The sequence below is a fragment of the Melozone crissalis genome, unplaced genomic scaffold (assembly GCF_028551555.1).
Source record: "Melozone crissalis strain CALT ecotype California unplaced genomic scaffold, PUWL_Pcris_2 ptg000056l_1, whole genome shotgun sequence".
Classification (NCBI taxonomy): domain Eukaryota; kingdom Metazoa; phylum Chordata; class Aves; order Passeriformes; family Passerellidae; genus Melozone; species Melozone crissalis.
In genome coordinates, this window is record NW_026535834.1 from 7,816,528 (window position 1) to 7,839,468 (window position 22,941).

General features: G+C 50.0%; 1 protein-coding gene across 3 annotated transcripts in view; it reads right to left on the reverse strand.

The window, feature by feature from the left end:
- SAMD4A (sterile alpha motif domain containing 4A) overlaps positions 1–22,941 on the reverse strand; it is a 98,700-nt gene that overhangs the window by 32,216 nt on the left and 43,543 nt on the right. For all 3 annotated transcript variants that reach the window (XR_008483769.1, XM_054286768.1, XM_054286767.1), the window contains exon 3: positions 3,207–3,755. Coding sequence is in view for 2 of the 3 variants with exons in the window: in XM_054286768.1 (XP_054142743.1) it covers positions 3,207–3,755 (549 nt within the window). In the remaining variant the exon portion in view is untranslated. The remainder of the gene's footprint in view (positions 1–3,206; positions 3,756–22,941) is intronic.

The window sequence follows — 22,941 nt, forward strand, 5'->3', positions numbered from 1 at the left end:
TCCAGACAGCCACAGCTTCTCTGAGCCAACTTCCATTGCCTGGGGTGAGTCCATATCCTCTGATCACTCCAGACTCAAACTCATCACTTAGAGCACTGGTCCCACTCCTGGAGCACCATTACTGTGGTAAATCCAGAGTGACTCCTTCAGAACATTCCAGACTTGCCTCTTGCAACATCTCCTCAAGCCTTGGCCAAACCTTTGCTAACCCCAGTTATGGGAGAGCTGGAGATGAACCAATCCTGAACCAAATCTCACCTCTGGAGTCTAGGTCGAGTCAAAGTCAAGGACAGCACAAAGCAAAACATTACATGGGCTTCAGCCACCCCTACCTCAGCCCTGTGCCATGGCAGCACTAAATCTCATTGTGCCACAGCTCCAGAAGAACACAGCTCAGGCAACATCACCACATCCCTGCTCTGGGAAAGACTCAGCCCCATTTTGGTGTCAGGAACAGGCAGTGCCTTCGCAGGGATGGCTCAGGAAGGCTGAGCCCTGCAGGGTGTTGCTGGATTAAAGCCTCTGCACAGATAAACACCTCTGAGGAAGAGGGAGAACTTAAAACTAACAACAACACTAAAACCTAAACAAACACTAAGGAGTTGAGGGCTTTGCTTTGGAATAAAAGATTCATGAACATATTGATTGAGTCAAGGGGCTGGGACAAAGGCTGACAGCCGTGTTTATTTTTTAGCATCTATCTGTGGACTTACCAGGCTTTTGCCCAAGCCAAATATTGTGTTAAGGAAGTTTATGAACTGACACATCAAGTGTGGTTGGGTCACCTCCAGCTCAGCCCACGGTTGTCTGAGCATGGTGCCACCAAAATATGTCTGCAGGAGTTACAACAGCTCAACACGTGGGCCTGGACTATCACCAGCAGGGGATGGTGCAGCCAAGCAAGGGGCAGAGATTGAGGAGGAATTCCAGACTGGGTAAAGTGAAGGGCTGTTGGCAGACCCAGAGGTGCTGCTGCCCCAGCTGCTGCTGAACACACTGAATTCTGAGAGAATTTAGGAAAAACCGCAGCATTGCAGTAGTTCAGGTGTTGCCTCAGTTTTGGCATCTTGTGCCAACACCTGGGGACTGCCACGGGCAAGGGGTGGGTCAGTGCTTCTGCTGAGAGCTAAATATGAGCACAGAAAGGCTCAAAAATCCACCAAGGGGTTTGTGGAAAGAGTCCTTCAAGACCTAACACTTGCACAGTTCCAGCCACTGTCAGTGATCAACCTGCTGCACCCACCACACATCCCTGCTCCCAGATCCTCACACGAGGAGCCAGAGCCCTTCCACGGTGTGCAAAGCCTCTGAAACACCAGGCATGCAAAAACCACATGGAAAACCCCCAAAAAACAATCCTTGGAGAGGTTTAACAGACTGCAAGAAGATTCATGGGGTTTTTCTCACCCTGCCTCCCTGTTAGACCCTTCCCATGCAGCTCAGTCACCCTGGAACAGCTCCACAGCACAGGGTCTGGCTCTCAGGGAACTGAACATCACACAATCCCACAGCAGCAGGAGCTGGGGGCTTCACAGATGGGGGATTGGATGGAAATGATGGTTTAGAGCCTGTGGAGAAGCTGAGACCCTTTGCTAAATCCCCACCTGCCTGCAGGGATGGACACAGGAAGGAAGGGACCAGGGTGCTACAGCAATAACCCCAGAGCTGTGTTTTATAGTGCTGTTGATGTGAAACACCACTTTAAAAAAATCCACAATTCTTACAGGAGAGAGAAAAGCCCAGAAGCCTTAAGTGGCCATTTTAAAGCTTTTAGCTATTTAATTGTGGCTTTCCACACTCTGATAAAGAAACCAGGGCTGCTGCCACAAGAAGCCTCTCCTCCCCAAAGTGCTCTCTGCATCCCTCATTTCCAGGAAATGCTGATAAAGCATCTTGGAGAGATTTCTGAGTATCCCAGAGTGGAGGAGGACATGCAGCCCTGCAGGTGACATGGTGGCAGTCACCCAAAGGGGTGACAGAGTGAGTGGGTGGGCAGGGGAGATTCTGAACCCCACTGAAAATCATCTTTTCAGTGTTTCATTCCTGCTGCATTCCTGCTGTCCCAAAGAAGGCTCACAGGAATCAATGGCTGCTCTGAACACCAGCTGCACACAAAAGCCAGTGCTGGATGGACACATCTCCAGTCATGGAGCTCTCCATGTGTCCAAGCCTTGGGCTGGGCTCTGCACCATCCATCAAAGCCTGGCAAGGTCTCCATGGGGGAACAACCACCCAGCTCTCCTGGAAAACACTGAGGACTGTCCATTAAACTCCTCAATCACCACCAGCCTCACACCTCTGCACTGCAAATACAAGGGAACCTTTTCAGATACCCCAAAGCTGGTGGATTCCAGCTCTGCTTCCAAAACTTTTGCCTGCACTCATGGTCCCAATCCCATTTCTTCTCAGTAAGTCCTCAGCACACTTTTGGACTTGCCTCAAGGCCTTCAGCTCACTTTTGGACATGAAGCATCAGTTTCCTGCTTGCTTTAGGCACTCTTGGAGCATGACCTGTAAATCTACACAAAGCTGCATGAAAAACAAGGGGTTCCCTTCAGTAAGGCACATTTTGTTGCTCTAATTTTTCCTTACTGTTTGCTGGTTTCCCTCCTCTCCAGCTCACAGGTGTCACAGGCAAATTTTATGAAAAATCCTTTCCTTAGGATTTTTTCTCCTGAGAAGCCGGGAGGCCTCAGGAACAAAATGCAAACATTGATTATCTGCTGCTGTGGAATGCAACAGGTGCATCTGGAACTGGTCTCATGTGGTTGTTTCTAATTAATGGCCAATCACAGTCAGCTGGCTTGGACTTTGTCTGAGACATAAGCCTTTGTTATTCATTCTTTCTTTTTCTATTCTTAGCTAGCCGTCTGACGAAATCCTTTCTTCTATTCTTTTAGTATAGTTTTAATGTAATATATATAATAAAATAATAAACCAAGCCTTCTGAAACATGGAGTCAGATCCTCGTCTCTCCCCTCATCCTAAGGGATGCGAACACCGTCACACCCAGGTCTTTAAAACCCCACAATGCCGGAAGAAAAAAACCCCAACAAGGCAAGCAGGAAATAAAAAAAGCAGGTGAGGAAAGGAAAAATAATAAAAAAAAGAGTTTTCTATGGCCCAGATGAGTTCAGCCCCTGTGCTAACCACGCCGAAGCAGCAATTCCTAGTGGGACGGGGGGGATCCCGCCGTGAGTACTCACTGGTGCTTGTGCTAGTGCCGATGGTGTTGATGGTGGTGGGGACGGAGGAGGAGGAGTAGAGGGGCAGGTGGCCGTTCTCACAGGCCAGGTTTTTGTCCTGCCAGCTGGAGGCGCTGACGCTGATGCCGGAGTCCCTGGAGTTCTGCCAGCCGTTGTTGAGCTTGTCGTCCGAGTTCTGTCTTTGGTGATAGTAGTGAGCCTGCCCGTAGTCCAGCGAGTCCGAGCGGCCCCGGCCCTGCCCGCCAAAGCCCCCCGACGACGACGACGACGACGACGAAGACGACGTGCGGTCCTCCAGGTGGTTGAGCCACATGGCCAGGGCGCTCCTGTCCTCCAGGGAGGTGGCAGGGTGGATCAAGGCGTAGGAGAGCAGCTGCCTGCTCTCCTCGATGTGCTGGTTGTGCTCGATGGAGTGCGCCAGGATTTTGGGCAAGAGTTTCATGTACTCGACTTTCGCCTCGATGTTGCCGGGCTTCAGCAAAGGCAGGTGGGTCAGCAGGAGGGAGATCACTTTGTCCTTGGATTCCTGTTGCCACTGGTTAATGATTCCTGTTGAAGGGATAAGGAGGGGGAAAAAAGGGGATTAATGAGAAATGGATAAACAGAAATAATAAAGAAATAACCGGGTCCAGGCAGGGTAAATGAGAGACGCCGAAGGGATTTGCACGTGTGTGGTTGTCACAGATGTGTTTTATGAAAAATCCTTTCCTTAGGGTTTTTTCTCCTGAGAGGCCTCAGGAACAAAATGTAAACATTGATTATCTGCTGCTGTGGAATGCAACAGGCGCATCTGTGATTGGTCCATGTTGGTTGTTTCTAATTAATGGCCAATCACAGCCCAGCTGGCTCGGATTCTCAGAGAGTCAGGAGCTTTTGTTTTCATTCTCCTTCTTGCTTGCTTCTGATGAAATCCTTTCTTCTGTTCTTTTAGTATAGTTTAAATATAATATATATCATAAAATAATAAATCAAGCCTTCTAAACATGGAGTCAACATTTTCATCTCTTCCCTGGTCCTGGGACTCCTGTGAACACCACCATGTGTGGCAGCACAGCATGAGCATCTCCCTGGCAAGGGGGTCACTGTTGTATTGCACTAAATAGTTATCCAGACACGGAGTTTTACAGGTCACCACCCTCCAAAACCATTGTCAGGGCAAAGCTTGCCAAACTGGATGCCAAGAGTTACCAAATGCTCCTGAAAATCCCTGAAAAAACCAAACTACACCCAGCTCTATGTGGGAAATGCATTTATAGCCATTTTCCAACTCTACTCTACTGCTGTTGCTCTTATTTTAATAAAATCACGATTTGGCCCAAATTTTTCATATTGCTGCAGATTACAGTAAATCTGCACTCAGTGGGTAAAGCTAACCTTTCAAAAGAACTTGGCTGGGAAATTGAAAAGGTCAAGATTCAAAGGAGATAACACAGGAGAGAACCCCAGAGGAAACACAATCATCCATCCAATGCTGGTGCATCCACCAGCCCCAAAGGAAAGGAGGGAAGCAGCCCCAGAGCTCCTGTTCCTCTGTTAGATCACAGCACATAGGAGAGGTTCCAGAAGACAAGAGAAAAAAACAAAAAAGAAACCCAGGGGTTAGATTTAAATATGCAGAAGGAAAAGTCAGGGAATTACAAACTGGTCACTTAACTGGAACTCCTGGAAAACTGATGGAACAAATAATGAAACAACCTATTTGTAAGCACTTAGGAGATAACAAGATGATAAGTGACTGCCGACACCCATTTGTCAAGAGCAATTTGATTTCCTTCTTCGACAGAGCAACTGGCCTGTGAATAGCTGGAGGAGCAGGCAGTGCTGTATATCTTGATATTCATTAGGTGCTGCTGCACATGGCTCCCTGAGCAGCACAGCAGAGAGAAACTGCTCTAATGTGGGCACACAACTCATCTGAAAAACACAATGGAGGAGCTGGGGCTGCTGATTCACTGTGAGAACGGGAGGATGTGCTGGGCAAGGAGACCTGTCCTGGGCCTGGCACCTCCCAGAATGTCACTGCTGATAAGGGGGATGTGATAAACGTGATCAGCATGCAGGTAGTGTGCTAAGAGAGAGGAAAACACTCCAGGAAACTGGACTAGAGGTCAAACAGTGCTGAGGATGGGAAGGGGTGGCATGGAGCTGGGTCAGGGGAGGTTTAGGCTGGAGATCAGGAAAGGTTTTTCCCCCAGAGGGTGGTGGGGCACTGACCAGGCTCTGCAGGGGCTGGTCACAGCACCAGCCTGCCAGAGCTCCAGGAGAATTTGGACAACGCTCTCAAGCACAGGATGGGATTGGAGTGTCCTGCGCAGGGTCAGGAGCTGGACTCGATGCTCCTTGTGGGTCCCCTTCCAGCTCAGGACAATCTATGACACTTGGAGAGATGTGGAAGAACATCTGCATGAAGCAGGTGGGAACAAAGGGAAACACATCTGTGCAGCACGAGGTGGGCAAGAGCCTGGTTTGGAAACACCATCTCAGCCAGACACCGTGCAGCACAGAAAATCTGCACCAGGCAGCCTGACCCTGGCTGAGAGGTGAGCACTGGCATGGACAAGCTGCTCTCCAACCTGCTGCTGCCCAGGGAAATGCAGGAGTCACCATCTCTTGAGGGAATTAACAGCTGTGAGGATGTGGCCCTTGGGGACAGGGGTCAGCGGTGGCCTTGGCAGTGCTTGGCAGAAAAAAACCCCAACAAGGCAAGCAGGAAATAAAAAAAGCAGGTGAGGAAAGGAAAATTAATAAAAAAAAAGAGTTTTCTATGGCCCAGATGAGTTCAGCCTCTGTGCTAACCACACATGGGGGAATGGTTGAACTCAGTGATCCTGGAGGGCTTTTCCAACCTAAACAATTCTGTGATTCTCTGACTTGAACTGCAGCAAAGATGAATGAGGTTGGACATGATGGAAATGCCTTCTGTAGGGCAGGGTGGCCCAGGACACTGTGAGATCTCCATCACCAGAGGTTTCTCTGAAGATATAAACTCCAAACACCTACCAAACCTACCCAGACCAGCCCATGACACTTCCCAGCCCCAGGGCAGTCTCTCCTCCAGTGCTGACCAAACCCCTCTGAAAAACCTTCAAATCTTCAGCCATGCAATCCTGCTACAGGAGCCACAACGGAGCTGTGTGGTGGAGAACACTCCCTCCTGCTTGCTTTAAACACACTGCCCAAGGCTTCACCAGGTGAAATGCTGAAAAAATCTCCCAAAATTTTATGTTCTCTCTCCCTGTTGCTGTCTTCAACCCATTCTGTACAGGAAGCTGCTCTAAATCACTGATTATCCCTACAGGCTCTGTGTGGTTTTGAGCTGGGGTAACCAACCCACACCACTGAAATGCAGATTCAGATCTCCATCTGTAGGATCATTCATCAGGTTTGCTCTTGGGAAGGCACAAGAGCAAATCAATGTCCAGCTCAGGATATTCTGTGACCCAGGAATTGGACTCTACAATCCATGGGTCCCCGCCCCTCAGGATATTCCATGATTCTATGATTCTGCATGACCCATGCTGCCAGCCAGCAGCTAACCCAACCCTCCCACCATCTCTGACCCAGAAAAGGGCTGTTAGAGCAGCAACTTCTCCCAGTTAGGGCCCAACTCTGTCCCTCAGTTCCCGACACGACTGCGGCGGCGAGCAGCACTCACCCCTCCACATCCACCCTCCCAGCTCCAAGGCACGCAACTGTTTTAATAGGAAGCCACTAGATGGCTTGCTGGAAGCACTGGAGACTCTCCCTGGAATTTTCTGCACTGGTATTTACTTCTGCAGAGCTCCCCCTCCTCCAGAGCCACTTCCTGAGCCAGCCCAGCGTGCCCAAAGGAGCGAGGGACACGACGTGGCACAGCTCTGGGGGAGAGGGAGCTGCTCTATGGCAGCACAGGGGGCTTCTGGTGCTCTGGGTGTGCTCCTGCGCCCCTGGGAATGCTGTGAGACTGTTCTGGTGCTAAAAAAATGGGATTTGGGAGAGCAACACTCAGCACAAGTGATGCTGTAAAGACACACGAGTGTAGCGGGACTCAAGGCTCACCAGTGCATATCCATATTTTCCATATGCAGATGTCCCTGCTCCAGGCAAGGCTTCCTGTTGGGATGAATGTGATTTATCTGTCCCCTCTCTCTTAGTCAGCTGCCTGGTGAGCTGAAAACATGTCTTATTTTCTCCCATCCTCCTGCAGAGAGGGATGTCACACCCCGATATTTTATCATCCTTCTCGTGGTGGTTCAGCAGCACTCTCAGGCTGGCACAGCCAAAGCCCAGCCTGGCACCAGCTGGGATTCTGTAGCAGCTCAGATAAACTGAGAAATCAAAGATCATTAAAAAAAAAGGCCTGCAATGCACTGCTCAAAGAAGTTGGTGCCACTTAAAATAGGAGGAAAATACACATAGAAAAAGCTGAGTCTGGTGTAAACTGGGTGCAGGAGAGGAGGAAGAGGAGGAGAAGGCAGGTGGCCATGGCTGGGCTCCTCCTCCTCCTCACATGGGGAGAGCTGAGCATGAAGGTCCCCACTGGGGAAACACAGGATGGCGCCAGAGCTGCTTTTTGGGAACTCTGCCTTGGGCCTCCAAGAGATTTGGGGGCTTAAACCACAGCCCCAAAAGGATGGAGCACTGACCCAGAAGCCTCTGGCTGATGAAGGGCTGGGTGCCCCGGCCCAGGCAGGAGCTGGTCTCCTTCTCAGCCAGCAGCAGGATGTGCACAATTAAACAAAAATGGAAAATAATTAGATCTGAAAGAGGTTTGGCTCTCTCTGAGATGGGGCAGAAGGTCAGGCTTAATCCCATCTGCCAGAAAACAGAGGGATCTGGAGAGGGCAGTGCAGGAGAGGGAAGCTGGAGCTGCCTGTGGGCAGGGGGAGAGGGGCTGGCAACACCCCAGGGCACAGGAGCCCCCCTTCAGCCCCTCACCATGCACCCCTGGCCATCTGGGACATCTCATCCTCCACTGCCAGAACAAACCCTCTGGGGCAGCTGAGACTGGGATGTGTTTTGGGATCCCACATCCCATATCCTGACACGGTACCTGTGGTGGGTCACAGGCACTGATCTCATGGCAGCCTCATCAGCTCCCCTGGGCGCTGCTGCAGGTGCTTCCCATCACAGGATTTCACTGCTCTGTGCAACGCCACTGGCAAATCTGAGCACAGAGAGAGCCCCAAAGGTACAGTCCCCTCCTTGCTGCCTTGAAATCCCCCAAAATCCCTGTCCTGCCATTGAACTGCCCTCTCCTTTGGGAGATGAGGTAAGCTAACAACTGACCAGCCCTGCTCTGGGAAAGGATGGGAGCTGCTGGTACTCCAAAGCAGAAAATCCCAGTTTTTATTATGGGACATTTTCTTGGATGAGAAGCTGAATGAAGGTGGGATGTGAAACTACCTTCTACTGAAAGATTACTTAACTGACAGAATTTTGCTGCTAGACAGCCCAGCTGATGCATGTGCAGCATGCCTGAGGATAAATCCAGCTCCAAATATAGCTGGGTCCTGCTTCCAAAACTGAAACCTGTGCTTGTGCTATGAATAGGACCAACACCATCCCCAAAACTGGAGCTTCTGGCTGGAAAATGAGGTGAAATTTGTAAATTTATTAAGCTATTAAGGGATTTCTCTGTCTCAAATCTGCTTAATCACTGCTGGATCCCTGCGAACTGTTAATTTGTTAATTGCCACCATGTCCAGTGGTGATGGATCCACCTCTAACACTGCACTGCAGGAGGGACTTTCCTGCCTTTACTCTGAGGGATGAAGGGGTTATTCCAACCAGTAGCAATACCCATGGTTATGATGTCCTGGGAACAGTCGCAGTTTTCCAAATGGAAAGCCAGACAGATGGACAAAGGCAGGATGGACACAGTCCCTGCAAAAAACAACATGAGTAGCACGCCGGTGCCTGCATTTACAAACCCTGAAGGGCCAGACTGCAGGGGTTTAATTCCAGTTTTGGTTTTTGTGAACAGATTCCTGGGTCAGAAGATTCCAGTTTAAAAACACCACCCCTGCTGAGGGGGATGGCCAAGAGCTGCTGCCAGCACAGGAGAGGAACGAGTGGGTCTCACCAGGTGACTTGTCTTCAAGGAACAACAGTGATGCCAAGTAACTCCCAAGCACTTGAAGGAACCCAAAAAACAACCAAACCCATCCAAGATAAACCATTCCATTTTGGAAGTAGAAACTGGGTTTTCCTCCTGTTACTAAATGTAACTTATTTCACAGTGAAGCACAGCCCAAGTGAAGCGTCCAGAGGAGCCATGGAGATGCTGCAAGGGCTGGAGCCAGGCTGGGAGGGCTGGGGGTGCTCCCCTGGGGAGGAGAAGGCTCCAGGGAGAGCTCAGAGCCCCTGGCAGGGCCTGAAGGGGCTCCAGGAGAGCTGGAGAGGGACTGGGGACAGGGGATGGAGGGACAGGACAAGGGGGAATAACTTCGCTCAGATCAGGGTTGGGTGGGACATTGAAAGGAATTCTTCCCTGGCAGGGTGGGCAGGCCCTGGCACAGGTGCCCAGAGCAGCTGTGGCTGCCCCTGGATCCCTGGCAGTGCCCAAGGCCAGGTTGGACAGGGCTGGGAGCACCCTGGCACAGTGGAAGGTATCCCTGCCCATGGCAGGAGGTTGGAATGAGGGGCTCTTCAAGGTCCCTTCCAATCCAAAGCATTCCAGGATTCCATGAATTTGCTGATTTTGGTGAAATAAGACAGATGAGTGATGTGTAACTTATAAAACAGACAACAGCTTATCCTGAGCAACAAGGACACCAATTTAAAGACTAGAAGTGTTTTAAAAACTGCCCAAGGATCTTCCAAGTAACAAAGAGGACAATCACACAGGAGGTTTGGTATCATTGCCCCTCAATGCCAAGTCAGTGCACTTAAGGGCTCCAGTTGTCAGCAAACTGCTCTTAAATTACTGTTTTATTATGCCCTTGTTTTCAGTTTTCCATAAAAAGTTCTCAAAAGCCCATTCAGATAATTTGCCCAAGCAAGAAATGACTAAGAGAGGGATTCATAGGATCATTAAGGTTGCAAAAGACCTCTAAGATCATTGAGTCCAACCATTAACCAGATGCTCAAATCTGAAGGGCACCCTCCAAGCACCTTCCCAAAGGGCTGAAATAAATTGCACTCTCAGATGTATTTGGGGAGAAAAACCAGGAATTTGTACTAAAAGTTTAGGTTGGGATCCTTGATCTTGTGAAGTGCCATACAGCAGCATCAGGGACTGGAGAGAGGAAAGAGGAACTGGGTGCTCTGGATGGCAATCAAACCTTTCTGGGGGTGGACAACACCAAGGTTTTCATGTCTTGGATGGCCAACAGCAAAAGAGAAATCCAAACCATGCTTAGGCAGCTGGCAACTGCTTCCAGTGAGGCTGGAATCAGTGGCCACAGAGCAGGAGATGGCTATTTCTGGGTCTGCAGGAAGGTTTTTCAAGAGGCTTCCTCAGCAGCTCCCAGAAGAGGCTCCCATTGTTTGCTGTTTCCTGGACTGTGAATGTGAAACTGAGTCTGGGTGATGGGCAGAGCTGTGTGCAGGGCACCCACTTTTTATTGTCAGAGGCAGAAAAATCAGCACCTGGACTCATCCTGCTGTGCAAAGACCCAGCAGCACATCACCACCCACCAGCTCCTCCACACATCCATCGGAGATGCTGCACTTCCATCAAAATCCCCCAAATCTGTGGTAAACGAGGTCATCTCCAGTCATCCTGGGGATCTCACACCTATTCCAGCTGCCTGGATGCCTTCACCAGGGCAAAAGGGGTCAGGAAACCTGACCCTGCATATGAACACAGCCCAACAACCTGAGCTTGGCCACAGCATCATCTCCCAGTGAGTGACCATCATCAGAGAAACCTGAATTCCACGGCTTGTGGTTCCAGTTTCTCTCAAGCACTTCTGTTTGCCTCCATTTCCAGTTCAATTTATCTGCTTTATGCTTGAATTAATCTGCTTCAGATTCTGAACTAGATGATCTTTAAGGTTCCTCCCAACCCAAACCATTCAGTGATTCTATGAGTGGGGTGGGGAAACCACACCCCACCTCACTCAGGGCAGTTTGCTGCAAAGATAAAGCAGAGGAGCAAAAAAATCAAGAGATTTCACCCACAAGTCTGAATTTGTACCAAGTGCATTAACCAAGGGCAGGTTGCTGCCAGCCCCAGCCTTCCCACAACTGGGTTTACTGGTGTGTGGGATGGTCCAGCTCCCCACCACCCATCACAGAAATCCACTCTCCAACAGCACTGCAGACACAAACCTCTGCCCTGGCTCCTGCTGCAGCAGCTCAATTGAAGGTGAAGCACAAAGTGTTTCCAGCTGAAGGGATTTAAATTATTATTTGCAGTAATTAGCACCTGCACGTTGACCCAGTCACAATACTTTGTTTGGGCAATTTTACATCATTCCCTTCGTAAATCAGCCTCACTCAAAAGGCCAACATGAAGGAAAACAAAGCAAGAACCCTGTTGGAAACACTCTGTACCCCATCCAGAGCACATCAATACCTTCACTGTTAAACCTGGCAGCCTTCTCCCTCCACCAGAGGCCAAATAATCAGAATTTCAGCATGTGCCTCCTCGTTATTGCGACCGGCACTAATTAAGAGGAAAAACATCTCGGTGATAAACGTTACTGCTGACCTGCCAAGTGCAGCAGGCAGAGAGGCAGTCACTGAAACACTGCTGAACTGAATCCTGCTCCTCATCCCCCCAGGATTGATGCCAGCACAGGGGAGAAGACACTCATGATGCTTCCAAGCACCTCCACATCCACGAGGCTGCAGCGTAAATCCCAACAAGGAACCCAAAAACCAACCAAACCCATCCAAGACAAACCATGGTCTCACCAGGTGACTTGTCTTCAAGGAGCAACAATAATGCCAAGTGCTCTCAAGCACTTGAAGGAACCCAAGAAACAACCAAACCCATCCGAGATAAACCATTTCATTCTGAAAGCAGAAACTGGGTTCTCCTCCTGTTACTATACACAACTTATTTCACAGTGAAGCAGAACCCAAGTGAAGCGTCCAGAGGAGGGCATGGAGATGCTCCAAGGAAGGGCTGGAGGAAGGCTGGGAGAGCTGGGAGTGCTCACCTGGAGAGGAGAAGGCTCCAGGGAGAGCTCAGAGCCTGCTCCAGGTCTGTGTTTATGCCTGACCTCAGCAGGGTGGGAGGACCTAATGCCACACGTCTGGAGGCAGCAGGAGCCATGCCAAGTGCCAAGTGCCAAGCAGCACTGTGCCTGCTGGGCCCATGGCTGCTGGCACCTCCCAGGGGAGGCCAGCTCTGCATCCTGGGCACAGCTCCCTCACAGGTCACCAAAACTGCTCACCCCAGGGGATAACGTGGGATCTGACAGAGGAAGAGCCCATAAACCCCCATGGGTGGCTTTTTGCTGTCACTCCCTTCCATTCAGGCCAACTTGGGGAGGAATCGGGAAGCACTGCTGAAGCTCTTGCCTTGGGACAAATCTTTGCTGGGAGCTGGGAACAGCCTGCAGAAAAGCCCAGGACAACAGGAGGGCTTGGGGATTGCTGTGTGTGGGATTAAGGGCTCTGCACTTCCCCCAGTCCCACAGCTTCGAACCTCCAGCTCCAACACACTCAGTGGCACCCCAGCATCTTTGCTCTACAATGAGATATAAAAAGGCAACCACACAATTCCCCTTTTCCTGACTGGTCACTTTCCTCTCCTGGGCCGATTCAAGGGTGGACAACCTCTCTGACGGACAGGTGGACCTTTTGTCCACGAGCACCCGCAAGGAGAGGACAGACAGACAGACATCACACAAGGCACATGCAGCCACATCCCACCTCACACCCCGACGGAAAATCTGCCAGCGACGCAGAGCAACCTCTGGGTTCACATGGTGCTGGCTCCCCTCCGTGTTTCCAGCAGCTACATCACACTCCAAGAGGCTAAAAATACATGAGGAAAGTACTTAATGTTTCTTTTCCACCCGAGCCGCTGCTGCAGAGCAGCTCCAAGGGGGAGGGGAGGTGAACAGACCAGAGTGGATGCAGGGAAGAGGCAAAAAAATGGAGCAATAAAGAAACGTGGGACAGCACATCCCACAAAAGGGGGTGGCCTGGGAAATCCCCACTGCAGGCAACACTTGGAAAAACAAAGCAAGAGCCACGTAACCATGAAAAGCAGTGTTTCTGAATACAGAGAGGATTTAAGGCCAGGTTGGATGGGGTTTGGAGCAAGCTGGTCTGGTGGGAGGTGTCCCTGTCCATGGCAAGGGTTGGAATGAGCTGATCTTTAAGGTGCCTTCCAGCCCAAACCAATGTGTGATTCTGTGGCTCAGCACTGACAAGAGCACACAAGAATTCATGAAGGAGCATCTCCTCCATTCCTAATTACCAAGATTAAGGAGCTCCATGTAAATTAATTACACAATATTCCTTGTTAAATGCAGCAGTGAATATTCAACCACCAAACCCAATTATGCTCCAAAGAGATAATCTTCCTGCAATGGCTCCCAACGTTCCCAGGTGAGTCCTTCACCACCCAGGGCTGAGGAAGGAGGGATGGGTTTGTCAGCACAGCTGGGTGGCAAGAGGCACATGGGCTGCTGCACTTCATTTTGGAAGAACAGCCAGTTTCATGGAATTCTGGAATGGTTTGGGTTGGAAGGGACCTTAGTCTCTTCAAGACCGAGTTCCAACCCCCTGCCATGGGCAAGGACAGCTCCCACTAGACAAGGTTGCTCCAAACCCCATCCAGCTTGGCCTTAAACACTTCAGGGATGGGGCAGCCACAGCTTCTCTGGGCAACTCTTTCAACAATTTCTCACAATTCTTCTTGGGACACCAGGCAAGGGGCAGGTGAGTGTATGACATCTAAGTACTGGGGAAACAAAAAGCAAACAACCCCTTGCTCCTGTCTCCAAAACCCCTGTGTGGGATAAGACATGAGCCCTACTCAACTTGCTGCCCTTTTGAAGGCAGCAATCCTTGGGCAGAGAGTTCAGCTGTCTGTCTCTGGCAGCTCCCCTCTCCATGATGCTCTCCAAAGCAGCAGCAGCCCCATCAAGTGTTAGCAGGAATTGGGAATTTCAGCACTGAAGCTAGGCTCCAGGACAAGCCTTGATCAGATCTTCCCATCCTGTCACCCCAAACAGGCTGATGAAACCCCACCAGCAGACAGAGCACCCTCCACCCAATTTCTAAACTCCAAACGGGAGCAGAATGCCCAATATTTTGGTCAGATGCAGAGCAAACTGGAATATTTCTCACCAAAACATCCCCAAACTCCCACAGAGATCCACAAGGACAGAAGAGCCCAGCTCCACTGTGAGTAGAAATGAGTAAGATTTTCATATTTTTGCCACTATTTTCCCCCTCTGCCTCCTGAGCTTGCCAGAGCTGCAGTCATTAGGAGGCTGTTTGTACAAACCCAGAAGTGATGTATTTTTAGCACTGGAGAATTGCATGGCACGATCATTAAGGAGCTTCTGCAGACAGCAACAAGAGCAGGGATTTTTCCTTCTCTAAATTGGCTCCAGCCACTACAGTTTTCAGCCCAAAGCAGACTTTCAGGAAATTCAGGAGGAGAGGGAGCCTTTTTCCATGACACATTTAATACTGTGCTGAAGCACACTCGATTTTCACACTGTGCATCCGACGGGAGGTTTTATGGATTTGTTTTCTAGGCTGTACTGTTGCACACTTTTGCTACAGAGCATAATACCCTGTATTATCACAACACTCCCTAGCAACAGGACTTTAATTTAGTGCAGAGATTTCCAATGCTGAGAGCATTTCACTGACTCAGAGCAAAGATGACACGCTGGGAAACCTTATCAAAAGCCCCACGGGTGCCAAGGGATTCTACACCACATGAATGATGGCACTGGAGCTTCCCAGCACAATGTGGCCAGCCCTGGCACACAGAACACCTTGGGAAAGAGGGATTTGCTTCACTGATTTCACAATCCACAGCCCAGCCAGCGTGGAGTGATGTCTACACTGATGGCAGCAGTGCCAGTGGGTGGGAGAGAAGAGTGGAAATCCAAGAAGTGCTCGGACAGAGAAGTGTGGGGAGTGGTTCAGTGGCACAAATGAGAGCTCAGAGCCAGGGGGGACATCAAGCAGGACAAGGTGCCACCTCCTGCCTCTCACCCCAAGGTCAGGAGGAGCACAGATGCTTGGCAGACAAACCAACCAACCTCCTGCAAAAGCTGTCCTGAGGAGTGAAGCCAACCTGACACTGGACAAGAATGCCCAGGGCCAGTTTCCCTTCACTCACGGAGCACCCAAAGCCCCTGAGCATCACAGGCATCCTGCTCCCAAACCTCAGGTGGGGAGGATGGACTTGGGGAAGCCCAGGAAAATAGGGCCAGGGTCCCACCTGACCAGAGAGAGCATGCAAAGGTGCAACAGCCCCACCAGCACTGCGGACACTGTCAGGTGAGGTGCTGCTCCACCCCTGCCAGCTGGGGCAGAAGAGCAGGAGAAAGCAGGAGCACCATCCACGGGTGGGTTGAGAAGAATTTCTGCCATTTCTCCTGGCAGAAATGACACCAAAACCACGTCCCTTGTGGAGAGCAGAGGGGAATCCACCAGCCCTTGTGCAGGAATATCAGAGCAGCCGTGCCAGGTCTGATGGATGAAGATATCCCAGAGAGATCCTGGGTCAAGTGGCTTCTGTTGGCTCTGTGCAAAGCCAGCTGAGCTCAGCCAGCCCATGGCAGTGGCATGGGTCAGCAAGGATTAAAAGCATAATTAAACAGGAGCTGCAGATTGCTTCCAGAAGCCCCATCACTCCCTGGAGCCCTGGGGAAAACGCTGCTGCTCCTGGGACCTGGGCTACAGGTGGGAAATGAGCGCACTGCCTGCTTTCACTGACACCAGGGTTACACTGCTCACATGCCTCCACACGCCCTCAAATCCAGATTTTCACTGGAATTTCCCAGCATGCAGGAAGCCAAAGAAATAAAAGATGCAATTTCTCTATCTCTTTTTTGAGCTTAATCCATAAAAACACACAGATCTTCCTGACTTTCAGGCACAACCACAGGCACGGAGGAAATACTCCTCTGACTTCTTAATTTCAATTGCAAAAAGCCTTTTTACCAAAAGCTTAATTGAAATGCAGATAAGTTCCTTCAAAGGCTAAAATAAATATATAAAAAATTATCTGAATGTCGTAACGGTGTTGCCTAAAATGGATAAAGGATTTAGAAGGGGGAAAAATAATACTAAAAATAAGTTATGAAGGGTATGCAAGGTATTGATATACAGCACATGGTTTAAACTGTTAATCATTGAACAGATTCCAGTATAAAAATAAAGAGACTGAAGCTGCACATAATGGAGGAGTTGCTCTATTTATAAACTTCTCTGTGCAAAGGGCAGCGAGGGCCAGGATGAGCCAGCAGTGGAGGCAGAGGGACACTGCTACAGAGCCCATATTTGAGGGAAAATAAACAAGTTTTTTTAATTTTTTTTTTTTAATTTTAAAAACGCTGTCAACAAAATCAAACCGAGTTGCCCAGGAGCCTGTGTGCCCCAGCCATGTGAGCAGCATTTCCAGCCCTGGCATGTGACAGCTCTCCCAATTTAGCCAGTAACTGACTCCCTGTGACCTGTCATAACACCGCTCCCAAATTAGAGCCGTCAATTTGACTTGGCTCTGCTCCTTCCCTCCCAGCAACATAAAGCATCCTTTTTCCCCCCTCTCCCCGAACATTCCTGATCCTGTCCTTTTGCACTGCCAACTCAAACTCCCATTTAGTCTTTTCCTATTTTTCCTGGGTGTGAAAGGGGGGTCGGTTGTGGAGGGACGGGGGGGTGCAGGCAGCAAAGGGCAGGGAAAAAAAGCCCGGTGGAAAAACACCGAGAGACAAAAACAACAACAAAATCAGACAAAAAAAATTCCAAGTTGGTGACATTCAGCTGGAAAAGCTCAATGACTCACATGCAAATAAAATCTGCCTAAATTCACTGCTGCATGACGCAGGCCACTGGCTTCAGCATGAAAAGGGCCGGGATGAAATCATCCACAATTAAATGGGAGCTTGGAAGGCTGCAAAAGCAGCAGCATCAGCGCTGCTCCCCGGGCTCAATAGGAAACACAAAGGAAGGAAGTTCAGTGGAGTGAGAACATCCCCCCTTTCCCCTCCTCCCCACCGACACCTCGCACCATCAGTCATCCCCAGCCCTCGGAGCGGCTCCTCCAGCATCACACGTCCACACTCAGCTCCAGCAAGCTGCTCCCCAGCCTGCTGCTGCCAGATCTTAATGGGCTTTCCTGGAATACCAGCTCAGAAGTGAAATAAAAATAAATGTGGCTACGTAGCAAGGCAACCCCCACCACCACCAGCGAGCGGCTTCTTCCAGAGATTTCTGTCCTGATCTTTGCACAATGGTCGGGAGATGTTGGAGAGTTAACACTGAGAAACCTTGCACCAAATCCAGTCCTCCCCTCCAAATTTAAATCTCAGTTCTCAGGTTTGCTCTTGCATTGCAACAGTGCTTTAAACCTTCTGAGTTCTGAAATGCTGTCTGAAGTCACGTTATAGGAATGCACTCACAGGGAATGGGGTGCCAGGGTTTCCCCTCTGCCAGGATGGGCACCAGGCTCTGCATCCAACCCTGCCGTGGGGCAGTGCCGTGAACCAGGTCACTGCCCTCCTTCAAGCCCAAAGTAACAATGGGAGGGGGAAGAACAAACTAAAAAAGGTCATTTTAACCTGCACTGGGAGTCACAGCATGGTTTTCAAAAGCCTTTTGGTGCTCCAGCTAAGAAGGGAAAACAAAGCTGAGAACAAGAGCTGGCACCCTCCAAAGTGCTGCTCTGGGGATGCCCTGGTGGGTGCTGCTCCTCTGATCTGCTCTGCTGAGATCCCACCTGGAGTCTGGCATCCAGCTCAGGGATCCCCAGCACACGAGGGACGTGGAGCTGCTGAAATGAGTCCAGAGGAGGCCACAGAGATCCTCAGGGACGTGGAGCTGCTGAAATGAGTCCAGAGGAGGCCACAGAGATCCTCAGGGACGTGGAGCTGCTGAAATGAGTCCAGAGGAGGCCACAGAGATCCTCAGGGACGTGGAGCTGCTGAAATGAGTCCAGAGGAGGCCACAGAGATCCTCTCAGGGCTGGAGCCCTCTGCTCCTGAGCCAGGCTGGCAGAGCTGGGGGTGCTCCAGGGGAGAAAAGAAGGCTCCAGAGAGACCTTAGAGCCTCTTCCAGTGCCTGAAGGGGCTCCAGGAGAGCTGGAGAGGGACTGGGGACAAGGGATGGAGGGAAAGGACAATGGGGAACAACTTTTCACTGTCGGGAGCAGGGCTAGGTGGGATATTGGGAAGGAATTCCTGGCTGTGAGGGTGGTGAGGCCCTGGCACAGGGTGCCCAGAGAAGCTGCCCCATTCCTGGAATGTCCAAGGTCAGGCTGGATGGGGCTTGGAGCAACCTGGTGATTGTATGATCCCTCTGGGAAGCAGGAGGACAGCACCCCAAGCATCCAAGAGTGGCCACAACCAGCTGTGAGGCCATTGCCTTCAGCTATGAAGTGAATCTTCTCCCACAAGAGGAAATGAGGTGATCACCTTCCCATTCATTTGGAAACTGGGTGCTTCACCCTTTCTGGACCTCCCTTCAGGCTGGGTGTGCCTGTCCCTGGGATTATCCCAGAGCTGTGCTTTTGGAAGATTCCAGCCTGAGCTGAAATTCTCGGCACTGCTCACCCCAGGCTGCAGTGGCTGCAGGAGCAGGGTGTGAACAGGTCCATAAAAGGGAACTGGGAGACTTGAGCCTCCTGCCAGTAAAGCCCACATTTGCTCTGGAGGAATCTGCACCTCCCTGGGAAAAAAAACCCAAAAAAACAACCAAACAACAAACTATAAAAATAATACATTGAGGTCTACAAGTGGGGAAAGGCTGCAAGTGCCCGCAGGAGGACACCCGACTGTGCCTGGGCCATCTGGTCACCCACCCTGGGTGACACTGCCCTCCCTTCACCACCAGATGCTAATTCCTTTCATCCTGCCTGGCCCTCCACTGGTGTAATTTTAGGTCTGTGAATAGGACCATCTGCCTTTGAGATGCTCGTTTATTTTTGGCTGAGCCCTCCCTTTCACCACTCCCTCCTCAAAGGAAGTCCAAACCAGGGAACAGTGCTCCTTGTCTGCTCCTCTGATCACCAACCAGCTATCTGAGGATGTTCTGCACCACTGTCACTCGTCAAACTGGGGGTGTCATTATCTTCAAAGCGCTTTGCAAACACTTTTTTCCTTCCTCCCCGTGTTGCCACCACAAAGTAGTAATTATTCACTTCTCTCTGAATATGGTGGGCTTGGTCCAGCAGCCTGGAGCTTGGCCAAGACGTGCTCAGCAAAATTCAACATGGCCAAAGTAAAGCTAAAACAAAGTGGTTCCTATCTTTGGATGCTCAGGACTGCTACCCTTGCTTCCTTTCCCACAGCAGACGTGGAAATGGTAAAAATAAAAATAAATGCTGGAACCACAGCAGCCAATAGTGTAATTTCCACGTATTAAGCGATGCCTGGACAAAAAGGGAGTTTTGAGGAAAGTTCTGCTTTTATACACATCTAAGTGCTATGAATGAAAGTCACTGTCACAATTATGGAAAACAGTAATTAGCAAAATACTGCACAGAAATGCTGAGAGAAATGCTTCTGGCTGGGGTGACCATGTGGGTGCTCCCAGCCAAAGCTGCACATGGATAAACCCTGGGAGCACAGCAAGGCCATGGCAACCCCACCATGGCAGGGGCTCATCTCTTGGGATGGTGTTGGATCCATATTTTGGGATAAATGTGTGTTCTCCTACATTTCCCAGCTAAAGGCATCCCTGATTGCTTCGGGGGATGCAGGCAGGGTGAGCTAACAGGCTGAACCTGTGATCTACCAGGCACAAAATAACTGATTTTCCTTCTTTTTGAGAGTTTCACAAGTGGCTGAGACAGGTGGGAGGAATGGTTCCAGGTAAACCCTTCCAGAACCAATTTCTTTGTACAAATCCAGGTTGTGCAAAGCTTGTGCAGCACTACCAAATTATTTTTTTTTTAAAGATGAGGATGATTGTGGTTCAGTCTGATGTTTGAGCCAGTTCTCGGCTCTGTTATGAACCCACAGGAGCTACAGGACGTGGAGCCTATGGCTGGAAATCAGTGTTAGACCCCAGAGAACATCAATACAGGGGAGCCCCCTCACTGTGTGCACCCCAAAGGCTGAAGAGAAGATCCTGTAATGCTGCCAAGAACAGGGAAAACATACCCAGGGCTTCAAAGGAGAAAATTCCTGAGCAATGCTTGAGGTGTTAAAATCAATCCCTGCCTTTGGCTGGCCACAACTCTCTGCCCTGCAGGAGCCTGGGGAAACACCTGGCTGCTCATTGCTTCAAATTCCCTGCAGCGAACGAAAGAAAAAGTAACTTAATGGATCTGATCAGATGTCAGATTTGACAGGATTTCCTGCCTGGGTAAGAACTGACCCATTTTGCTTTGCCTTGAAGGTAGGATGAGCAGCAAACTCCGCGAGCTGGGCCGTGCAGTGAGGACAAGCAGCTTCGCCCCCACGCTGGGGTGAATTCCCAGGAGGAATTCGGGGATGCAGACAGACATCCCTTCCCTTTCTGCTCTCACATGGCCCAGAGCAAAGCACTTGAGCAAAGGCAGCGATGAGTCAGTGCGAGGAGGAGCCTTTCTAATTTCACCCGCTTTGATCCTGCCCTGGAGTGCCAGCGTCAAAGGGGAGGGAGGGGAGAGCTGGGGCTGACTCAGGGAGGACGGGAAAATCTCTGCAGCTACAACTGAGACATTCAAAGCACACTGGAACTCCTCTTTTTTTAGGAAATTCCCACGAAAAAGTGGCACAAAGAGCTGACTCTCCCCAGCTTGCAGCACTCAGCGACTCCCTGTGTATTTCCCTGCTGTACAAGCACTCACAAGGCTCAAATACACCTTTCCCTGGGGAATTCACCTTTCCCTGTGGAATTCACTGCTGCCTGCAGCACTGGCTTGTCCTTCCTTTATTACCAGCCTCACATTTTGTTTCTCGTGTACCCACGAAGTGCTGCAGGATCTCAAAACAAAGAGTGACTTTGTTCCTTCAGAATAAAACCTCTGTTCGCCCAGTTTTTATTGGTATTTCACAAAAAACATCCCAGAAGCTGTAAAGATTCATTTTGTGGGGACTAAAATGATGTGTCCCAGTCACAGCTTTTTTTTTTCCATGATCCCTTTCCACTGAGAACACATAAAATAAACGTGGACACTGAACTTAAAGGACAGATAACACAGGTCCTGGCAATTACACATTCCCATTGCCTGGCTCCTCTCCTGTAATTGCTGATGCCCACCAAAGGCACCACAAATATGCTGAGGAACCCAACTCCTGTCCCAGCTCTGGGCAATAATGAGTTTGACACTCGTTAGTGCTTGAAACATGAAAAGCTTTCCCAACTAATTCAAGTTTTCACTAAACTAAAATCACCCCCTTCCCCTTGTCTGGCTAAAATGTCTGTTTCCAGCTATCAGAAAAGCCACAAGGAGAATTTGAGATTTCATTTTCTTGATCAAATTCTGTAATATTTGGGAAGAAACTTCCAACAAAATAAAAATCTTGTATTTTTGTGGAGAGAGTGAGAGGAATAGACCTCCCTGCAGAAGAAAATTCCCTTCCCTGCATCTTGTTTTCCTCTGAGGAGCAGCAACACATTGCAGTTACTCACAGGGAAGGTTTCAAGCTCCACAACTCAGAAGAGATGAACAGCAGGAGTGACAGGATTTCTGGAAGCTGACGACCCCTCTCTCACCCTCCAGGCTACTGATTCCAGCTAATTGGAGCCTCAAGTGGCTCTGAGCCAACTGACAGCAACACAGCAACAAATGTGCAGAAATCCACTCAATTCCGAGAGATACACAACACTGGCTGGGGCCCAACAGCCTGAGCCATTCAGGGATGACAAAAATTAAAAGAATATTGTTATGGGAATTGTCCAGCTGCCTTTTTAACACTGAGAGGTTTGGGGCATCAGTCACCTCTATGGGAAGCCTGTTCCAGTGTTTGACCATACCCTTGGTGAAGAAATCACAGATTCACAGGTTTGGGTTGGAAGGGACATTGATGAACATCCTGCCATGGACAGGGACACCATCCACCAGCCCAGGGTGCTCCAAACCCTGTCCAACCTGGTCTTGGACACTTCCAGGGACAAGACAGCCACAGCTTTACTTTAAAGCCATTATTGCTTCTCCTTCCAACTGAAATTTTCCTTTCCTTTCCTTTCCTTTCCTTTCCTTTCCTTTCCTTTCCTTTCCTTTCCTTTCCTTTCCTTTCCTTTCCTTTCCTTTCCTTTCCTTTCCTTTCCTTTCCTTTCCTCTTTCCCTTTCCTCTTTCCTTTTTCCTTTCCCCTTTCCTTTTTCCATTCCCCTTTCCTTTTTCCATTCCATTCCATTCCATTCCATTCCATTCCATTCCATTCCATCCCACTCCATGCAGCTGCAGGCAATCCCTGCAGAAACACCTGACTGCTGAGTACCTCCAGCAATCCAGAGCCTGTCTGGAGAGGTGCAAACTGCACCCATCCAACACAGAGGAGCCTGGGCAAGGCTTTTCCACGTCATGATGCAGCAACAGCACCATCCCACTCAGCCCCTGTGGCAGGGGGAGGTTCACATCCCAGCTCCCCACAGGAAAAGTGAAGCCCCCAGCTCAAAAGGATTCCTACAATTGCTCAGACACTCCAGTTTTCCAACTCTCCTTGTGTGGTG